Source organism: Barbus barbus (genome assembly GCF_936440315.1).
Source record: "Barbus barbus genome assembly, chromosome: 8".
Taxonomy (NCBI): domain Eukaryota; kingdom Metazoa; phylum Chordata; class Actinopteri; order Cypriniformes; family Cyprinidae; genus Barbus; species Barbus barbus.
The window spans coordinates 30,079,926-30,089,705 of record NC_136736.1 but is presented as its reverse complement, the minus strand read 5'-3'; the positions used below and the strand labels follow the sequence as shown (position 1 = coordinate 30,089,705).

At 35.9% G+C, this 9,780-nt stretch overlaps 2 protein-coding genes across 4 annotated transcripts; both read left to right on the top strand.

Moving 5' to 3' along the window:
- Positions 1-1,071: 1,071 nt before the first annotated feature.
- On the top strand, positions 1,072-4,918 carry LOC306874430 (myosin light chain 3, skeletal muscle isoform). Its single transcript, XM_079424472.1, has 6 exons — positions 1,072-1,238; positions 1,593-1,623; positions 3,022-3,165; positions 3,260-3,430; positions 4,149-4,226; positions 4,454-4,918. Exons 1-6 carry the CDS (start codon positions 1,236-1,238, stop codon positions 4,480-4,482), a joined length of 456 nt encoding a protein of 151 aa, XP_079280598.1. The 5' UTR covers positions 1,072-1,235; the 3' UTR covers positions 4,483-4,918.
- A 1,174-nt stretch (positions 4,919-6,092) lies between these two features.
- Positions 6,093-8,562, top strand: LOC306874245 (PEST proteolytic signal-containing nuclear protein-like). Of its 3 annotated transcripts, XM_079424147.1 has the most exons (6): positions 6,157-6,227; positions 6,983-7,009; positions 7,078-7,286; positions 7,467-7,535; positions 7,814-7,869; positions 7,975-8,556. In XM_079424147.1, the coding sequence occupies exons 1-6, from the start codon at positions 6,182-6,184 to the stop codon at positions 8,081-8,083; spliced, it is 516 nt and encodes a 171-aa protein (XP_079280273.1). In that variant the 5' UTR covers positions 6,157-6,181; the 3' UTR covers positions 8,084-8,556. The 3 variants fall into 3 exon arrangements, with proteins under 3 accessions (XP_079280275.1, XP_079280273.1, XP_079280274.1); XM_079424149.1 differs by lacking the exon at positions 6,983-7,009 and having other exon boundaries at positions 6,093-6,227; positions 7,081-7,286; positions 7,975-8,562; XM_079424148.1 differs by lacking the exon at positions 6,983-7,009 and having other exon boundaries at positions 6,169-6,227; positions 7,975-8,555.
- Positions 8,563-9,780: the final 1,218 nt, after the last annotated feature.

The window sequence follows — 9,780 nt, the reverse complement described above, 5'->3', positions numbered from 1 at the left end:
AGCGCGCTACTGTATTTTTGGGAAAAACCAACGCAGCCGTGTGTGATTTATTTAGCTGGGCTGTTTCCCAAAAGCATCTTAAGCTGATCGTAGATCCATTGGTGGGAACAGGTCTACTATAGGCTTACGATGCTTTTGGGAAACGCAGCTCAGTTCATTTAGTCAACTTAATGTAGTCCATGTACAGCCCAAAAACATCACAGCATATCACATGTGAAAGTAGAATGAGATGGAAAAAATGTTAATGAGCTTTTCACCAGAAATACTGTAATGTGTGCACTGTGGTGCTACAATCACGGCTGAAAATTGTTGACAACATAACTCATGAAAAACACAGAGCAACACTGTAAAAGACTGATCTGCTAACTGCACGGCTGTTTGTTCTAGCTGTTTCACCAGGATATTTTCGTAGTGAACATACACCTCGTATTTGTAGTGACATTTAACCCTCATGTTGTGTTCTGGTCGCTTTTACTCGGAGGATATTATTTTTCCTGAAAATGCTAGTTAATGTTATTGCACTGGCCTAAAAGTTACTGATTTGTTCACACAACTTAACAACTTTCCAAAAAAAAAAGAGAATTTTTGTACTTTTTGGGGATTTTTACCCTACATTTTAGATTTAGAAACCTAGAAAAAATCTCTCATTAATATTACCACCAAATCTTGGATTCAATCTTTTTGTCAACTTGTTTTCTTTCAATTAGAAAATTGATTATAGGCCTCAGTGATCATACTGTGAAAATAGGCTTTGTTTTTCCCAGCTTCCCATATAACCATAAGTGGCTGAGACCTCCATATGCAAGTTAAAAATATCAACACTGTAATCAAAAGCCTTCCTGAGATGTTGTGTCGGCTTCAATGCATGCACATAGCAGGTGACAATCAGGCTTTACATTCAATCCTCCCTGACTAAGGATCAAAAAGTGAAGAAATCATGTCAATAAAGACACAATACATCAAATTAAAGTGCTGACTAAAGCCAAGGGGACTTACAGGCAGCTTGGAGCGTAGTCTAAAAATACAGCTGCACATGTACATTGGAGAAAGCAGCAGCCTTCCTCTCAACTTGACCTAAGAAAGTTAAAGAAGTTCCACGGCTTCGCAAGATCCGCCCCGTGACATCATTAGCATAGCATAAATAAGAAGGAGCTTCTCCATGGCTCAGGACCACTCTCCTGGGACTCCGGCTTCTTGACTTCTGCCCCTCTGCTCCTGCACCCCAAAACTCCATCATGGTGTGTACTTGGATTACTCTTGCTATTTTATGGTACCTTTTTCGTGTTCATCTGGCTCAAAAACCGGCAATAAGCCCACTCAAATGAAGTAGGACACCTTTCTTCAATTTTCAAATTCACTTTGGCGGGGCAAGACAATGGTGTCATATAAAGAACCCCAGTCTGTTTGTCACTGTTAAAGAGAAAATCATGCAGCTGGTTTGTTCCCTTGCTGGATATATGTGCACTTTAGAAACCGTTAGTTTGCTCATGTCCAAAAAGGGCTTATGTTACTAAATGTCTTTTAAAATAATTCCTATTTCAGAGTAGTGTGTATTGTGAGATGGGATTGATCCATTGTTGTCTTTCTGGCAGGCTGGAGAATTCTCTGCTGACCAGATTGAGGGTGAGTCTTCACACATAAGAGTTTATGATGATTGGGAAATGGTTTTATGACTATAGTACTCATTGTTACCAATGTAATGGGAAATGTATAATGCCATGAATTAAGGAAGGGCAATTCTTCCTCTGTATAACAAAAAAAAAAAAAAAAATACACGTACTTTAGCTTAAGTTCAGTTGCTTCCTTAATTTTTTACGTATAATCAAATTGGCTGTACAGGTCATTTGACCTTATGTTAAATTGATGTAAAAAAAAAAAAAAAAAAAAAAAAATCACAACATAGCACCAGACTTAAAAAAAAAAGTAAAATAAATTATAACAAAAAAAAAATTAAGTTGAAATTGATCCTAAATGTCCTAAATAATAACTTTATATATATAAAGACATTTTTATAAATGAATGAATGAATAATAGATTTAAAAATGATTTGTATTGGAGAATATCTCTAATAAATACCAAAATATTGCAAATGAGAAAAATACTTTTTTGGATTATTATTATTACTTTTATTAAATGTATTACAATTTCTTGAAAATTAAAAATACATCTCATAATTTATTAAAATTCATATATGTTGCATTTTGAAGTGTAGACTGCTCAGGAACCTTACACGTTTAGTTTTTTTTTTTTCACTATGTAAGGTAAATCAATGTAAATTGATTAATTATAGTTTAATTTAGTGCGTCTGTCGAGTGATTATTTGCCGTACCATGTTGTGATGTTGTAGTCAAAATATTTATTATCCAAAGCCTACATTTATTTCTCTACAGAAAGAATTCATGATTACCAAACCTCCCGGGTAGTTGACAGCACGGAGTTGCTCATTTAGGTTCAGAAAGTATGCGGTTGGTTGTGGGTGTAGGTTACGTTGCTGTCAGCATTCTTGTATTTGACTTGGGTCAGTGGTAAAGCACCGCAACCATGTATGGCAAAGGCTACTTTCTCTGAGGGTATCGCCTGTCATGTCACGCATTAAGTGACTTCATGCACAGCTGCTGGAGTACAGAAGTCGTAGGATGCTATTTTTCTGTCAGCAGATCACTTTCAACTTGGTCTCCCTCACGGCCCATGGAAATGCAGTTGCTAAGATCTTTTTAAATTGGCTTCCTTCCTCCTCTGCTGCATGTGCAGTTGGCAAAGGAGGGATGTGGGAGAGGAGGCACTGCTAAGATACTAAGTTTCCTTGACTTTAAAGCTATGATGTCCCTAAACTGTTGTAAAATAAAATAAAAAATTATATTTATTTTTATTTATACTTAATTTTTGTCTGGTGCTATGTTGTGAGATTCATCTGTTTTATGCATTCCTAGTTTGTCCTATTTTGTCAAATTATGACTTTATGATCCACCCTTAAAATGTCTATCTACTTCCAGATAACCTTCCTTTGTCCTTCTGTTACAGACTTCAAAGAGGCCTTTGGTCTCTTCGACAGAGTTGGTGACAGCAAGGTTGCCTTCAACCAGGTTGCTGACATCATGCGTGCCCTGGGTCAGAACCCCACCAACAAGGATGTGAAGACAATCCTGGGTGACCCATCTGCTGACGGTAAGATATTTACTAAAAAGGAACGGACCTAATTCTAAATGCTTTACAACCCCTCACTGATTTGTGATGTATGTGTGGAACTATATGCACACAGATATGGCCAACAAAAGAATTGACTTTGATGCTTTCCTGCCAATGCTGAAGACTGTTGATGCCATCCAGAAGGGTACCTATGATGACTACGTTGAGGGTCTGCGCGTCTTCGACAAAGAGGGCAACGGCACAGTGATGGGCGCTGAGCTGCGCATTGTGCTCTCAACACTGGGTGAGTGAAGATGAAATTATGTAGTTCACACCATGCATGGGAAAGAAAATTACATAATATACTCTGCTTACACAACAAATTACTGTGTCTCGGCACAGTGATCAGATGGTAATATCATGGTATTTTGATTGATCGTTCAAAATAACTTTTCTATTTTTTATATATTTTAAAATGTCATTTATTGCTGTGATGCAAATCTGAAATATCAGCAGACATTACTTGTCTTTAGTATCGCATGATTCTTCAGTTCTTCATTCTAATATACTGATTTCGTATTATTATCAGTGTTGAAAACAGTTGGGCTGCTTAATATTTTTGTGGAAACCATGATGCATTTTTTTATATATATATATATATATATATATATATACATATATATATATATATATATATATATATGTATTAATACTTTTTTTAAATACATTAATGTACGTACATGTTTTGTATTTATTTATTTACTTATTCATTCATTCATTCAAATAAATAAATAAATGATTGATTGATTGATTGATTATGGTTATGAATGATGAATATATGAATTTTATTAAGAGTACTGAATTATTACCATATTTCTAAACAATTGTTGCCTTATTTTATATAGATAGGTACTCTTACCATGGTACATTCCAAAAAAGCAGTAATACTGTGGTACTTTTTATTAAGCAAAAAGTATCAAAAATAAATTATTCCTAACCAATACCTTTTGTGGCACCAACAGGTGAGAAGATGAACGAGCCTGAGATTGACTCTCTCATGCAGGGACAGGAGGATGAGAACGGCAGTATCCACTATGAGGGTACGTTTTTGGATAAGCCTTTCCGATTGAACCCTTCTAGCTTCTTTTAGGACGCATTGCATAACAGTGACTAGTACTGAGCCTTTTCGGCACTAATTAAAATGATATAATAAGCTCACCTGCCACTGAATCATTACGAGCATTATTTTTAGCAGCCACCTCAGGCCTTGTATGGCGAGCCAGTAGGGATGATCATTCCTTATGCATGTCTGCTTCTCCTCTTACAGCTTTCGTCAAGCACGTCATGTCCGTGTAAGAGGCCGTCCGCTGAGAGTGGTGAAGAAGGCTGAAATATATCTGCAGACCCCATGTGTCAGGACATCCATTCTGTTTTGAAGACCAATCAATAAAAAGGACTATGGGATGTCACTTCTAAACCATTCAGTTATTTCCCCTTTATATGTTATCTCTCCTCTCGCCCACTTTTTTGGAAGTTACATCGTCCTTTCATGCAGTTGACCCTCCTTGCCTTCTTGTTCCGCCCGGGGCGGCCGTCCACAGTGGGATGGAGACCGGGGAAGACGGAAAAGGCCACTCATGAAGTGAGGGTTGGTTTCTTCTTTCTCCACCCATCCAGGGTTACAACAGCACCGCTAGCTGTGTGTTAAAGGCACATGACATTGCTGTGGCCAGGCTGCCAATTTTCCCCCATCCCAATTTTCACACAGTCATTTCACAATAAACTTTTTTCCAAAAGTACACAGAGTTGTTCTTTTGTATGCTAACGAATTTGGTCGTAACATGAAACACAAATGTATCTGTTAAAATACTAGATAAGAGACAACTATATGGGTGATGCAAGTTTAAAATCGGCTTACATCATTTGCAGGTCAATAATAAATTTGCAGGTCCAAAAATTCGGATGCATGTGTATCTTTAAAAAGAACTTGCTTAGGTTATGTTAGAGGTAACATTCATGCTGGATACAGTCTGTCTGAAACTGCATATGCTGGTAAGTTGTGTAAGGAAATGTACAGCAACACATCAATATTTGTATAAATGAATACAGCTGAATATCCCACCTAAAAGACTAAACATAACTTTTGAGTGACTTTTATCATCTATAATGGTAACAATTTACAATAAGCTTCCATTGGCTATTAACTACATTAGTTAACATGAACCAATAATTAAAAAAAAAAAAGATTCTAAAGCCTGTTTTTTTTTTTTTTTAGTTTTTGTTCATTTCAGCATTTACTAATACATTATTAAAGCCAAAACTTAATATTTAATACATGAACTAGCAAAACAATGTATTTGTGTTAACTAATGTTAAGAAAGATGAATAATTAAAAACAAGAAAACAAATATTGCTCAGTGTTAGTTGATTTAGGTTAGTGCATTAACTAATGCTATAATGGGATCTCATTGTAAAGTGTTACCATTAAGTGTTGATTATTTAAATGTAAATTTAATTCTGTTCAAACTGTGTGCAAACACTTTTCACCTAAACAATGTGAAATACTTCCTACACTAGTACGGTCCATTTAGAATCAATTTAAATAACTTAAAATAATAATTTACAAATAAATAAAAAATAATACATTAATTAATTAATATCATTTATTTATTAATAAATACAGAAATAAAGAAAACGTAATTATTATAAAACAGTAAAAATTATTTAAAAAACATTGACATATTTCTTACGTTGTTTACAGTGCTAAATCTGTCTTTAATGTGTCAACATTTTATTAACCACATTAAAAGTAAAAAAAAAAGGATTTTTTTCATTATTACCTAAAACTTTTGTTTTGTGTGAAAAAATAAAAAAATGTGCCATCTACCCATTGTATAATTATATAGGGTCGTTTACTCTGTCTGTACGCTAGACAGCGTTGTTTCTCCTCCCGTCGAATGGTGTTCGGGTTTGTTTGTTTGTTTTTCGCGCTGCTGCAGAGGTATTTTGTCCTCTCCGGTAGCCGTAGCCGTACGCGCTGAAACAGATTCATCCGATGGCGAGTGCGAAGTGCTGCAGCGAAGGCCCTTCTCAAGAAGGAGGTGAAACTGTCAAAACTGTATTTGTTTTACAGTTAATTTACAATTGAAAGTCTTCGAGAATAACTGTAATGCGTGTATTTGTGAATGTAGGTTTAAAGTAAAGTTATAACCATAGCTTTGGACTTTCTAGCTAACTAAGTTTAGCAAGCTAGCTACGTTAGCCGTTAGCGAGCTGTTTTTCCTCAATTCTGTGTTCTCTATGTAGATGCGTAATATTTAACACTAATGTTGAATTTAAAATAAGACTAAATGTATAAGATTGTTGCATATTATAAGTTTTATCTATAAACATACCATAGTAGCACTACTAATATACATAGTAGTTTTTGGAAGTACATTGGTGTACCATGCAAATACTATGGCACATGAATTAAGTACCATGGTATTTATAAAATTACCGTTTTATGCTATCATTGTGGTTTTCTTGGAAATACCTACACACTCCCTTACAATAATACTGGTATAGTGAATCCACCATGGTGTACCATGTAAATTAAACGGGTGTTATGGTGATAATTCAGTATCATGGTAAAGTACTATGGTATTACCATCTGATATCATGGTACTGCCATATGAATGTTTGTAATTATAAACAATGGCACATCTCAGCTTCAATGTGTTGCTGAAAGCAGCCAGATGTATTTTAAGTGGCATTATTGATGTGTCAGTTGAAGCTATTTAAAGACAGTTAGTGCTAATCAAATGAATAAAACTAATCAATTAGATTTTAAGCTCAACAGCGTCTCTCTGAGCAGGTCCTCCTGGCATCCCTCGTCTTTCAGGTAACTGTAGCTCACCTTTGGTCTCCAAGCCAACAGTCGCTCACCTTGGTAAGTTGTTTCGCCTCCAGCAGGACCGGAAGAGAAGGGAAGCAGTGTGAAAACTAAGACTGTCTCTTCCAGCACGGCATCACGGGACAGTCTGCGAAAGCGGTCTGCTGATGAGATCGGCCTCGAAGATGAGTCTAAAAGCAAGCCAGCACCATCTAAAATATCTAAACTAGGGTTTAGCATGACTGCGAAGAAGCCTGCGACAATCTCTATCAAGCTGGGAGCAAGTGTATGTCTATTTTATTATATAGCCTGTGTGTGTGTATAGATCAATAGATAGCTAGATACAATGTTATTTTGCATATATATATATATATATATATATATATATATATATATATATATATATATGTATATATGTACATATATAAGCATTTAAAAATTGGATTTAATTGCTTCTCCTCTTTAGAAACCTAAGGAACCCACACCTGCCTTACCTGCCAAAAAAGCTGCATCTGTTTTTAATGAGGATGATGATGTAAGTATCATTCTCTATTTTATTAATTTAATATTAATGCTGTCCTTGTGATATTTACCATAGTGTAATAATATATAATTCTATATAGTCAGAAGTACCGACTTCGGTACCAGTCGGTACTGAAATTTTAAAAACGTTGATTTTAAGAATCAGCTCAACAGCGCTCAAATGTTAGCGGGAAATTGACGTTTTTAAAACTTCAGTATGGACTGGTATCGAACAACACTACAACACTGTTAAAAGATCAGTTTCCTAACCTTTTTTATTTTACATTTCAGAGTGAGCCTGAAGAAATGCCACCTGAGGCAAAGATGAGAATGAAGAATATTGGCAGGTTAGATTTATATATTTTGAAAACTTTCAATTTTAGATTTCATTGTATGTTAAAGTACTATACAGCACTGTTTACTACCTCTTCAAGTGTTGTTTTGATTTTCAGAGAAACACCCACATCTGCTGGACCCAATTCCTTTAACAAAGGGAAGCAGGGATTCTCAGACCATCAGAAACTTTGGGAGAGGAAGCTTAAATCCCAGGCAGATCAGTAGTGTCTGGCAGCTTACTAGTTTGCTTTGGGCACCAAAATATTTGCCCTTTTTGTCTCTTAGTTTAATTAACATTGTACAAATGTATATATGTAATGAATGTTTACGCTATAAAGCATCTTTTTATTGTAGCTACTTTGATTTTTTTTTTAACCACATGGTTAAATAATGCCTTCCTGTGTAAGATGCAAACCACAACAGAGAAAATTAGAATACTCTTTATCACTGTACAATATGGTTTGTGCCACACTGACCTCTGTTATCATTCGCTTATAGTTTAGTTGTTCTACAGAGAAGGAATGTAGTGGCCCAGTCATTTAGGATTGTTTCATCAAGACATTGTAGTTTATAAAGTCATTAATAAATGAGAGATGTGATGTGGTATCACTTTGAAGAGCTTTTTTTATGTTGTAATCAATGTGGTAGTCAGTTAAACAACATGAAGATAAATTAAAATTGTTATTTACTGTTGATTGAACAACTACTAGTATTTAATAATATTTTTTTTTATCAATGCAGAGACTAAAATAACTAGTTGTTCCATTGAAAAAATGCAGTTGATTGCTGGTGCCTCCATGTCCTCCACTCAGCACAAACTAGGATGCAGCGCACATTTATCTAGGTTTAACGTTTAAACATTGTTATATGCTTGAACTGTTTTAGTATATCTATAGATTTTATTTTAGGCAAGTCGTGATGATTTGAGAAGGCTAAATTGATCAAACATGGCTATGATCAGCCTGCCGGGTTGCCGCTGGCCGCTTGGTCGTTACTTTAAGAAATAAAATAAAAACTTATTTAACGAAGAAAAAAAATATATATATATATAATCACTTTGCCATTACATACAAAACTGAACTATTTTAATAGCTGAAACAGTATAATGTGATTTGGGAGAAGGGGAAAAAGACGGGCTTGAGGGCAGGAAGAGATTTTTCTCCATAGGAATCAGTAGCGGAAACTCAAGATGCCTGTTTTTTGCGTTGTTTATGAATGCTTAAATCTGTCAAACTGAGAAAACACAAGGAGCTTTTATTGTGTACGAAAATATGTTCTTCATAAGGGAGGAAAAGTCAAGAAATTGACTGAAAAACTAAGGAAAAGTGGCTTGTAAACCTGAGTCTGCGGTCGGGAGGATCCAAGTCGAATAATCCTTGTGTGTGCAAATGGTTAATATAAGATATAATAATATATTATGATATTAATAAAGACATATATAAATAGATATGTGATATCTGTTGGCAACTCTTGTTAGACGGCAGCCACAGTACAACGGTTCCAATGCGCTCACCACACACCAGTTACAGGAGTAGAGGAGAGAGAAGTAGAGCCAATTCAGTAAATGGGGATAATTAGGAGGCCATGATTGACAAGGGCTAGTGTTACACCCCTACTCTTTACGAGAAGTGTCGTGGGATTTTTAATGACCACAGATAGTCAGGACATCGGTTTAACGTCTCATCTTAAAGACAGTGCTTTTTGACTGTATAGTGTCCCATCACAGACCACAGGGTGAGCACCCCCTGCTGGCCTCACTAACACCGCTTCCAGCAGCAACCTAGTTTTCCCAGGAGGTCTCCCATGCAGGTACTGAGCAGGCTCAACGCTGCTTAGCTTCAGTGGGCAACCAGTCTTGGGCTGCAGGGTGATACTGTATGGCTGTGGCTACTCCAGACAGCACCTCGAGAACTGAACTCTTT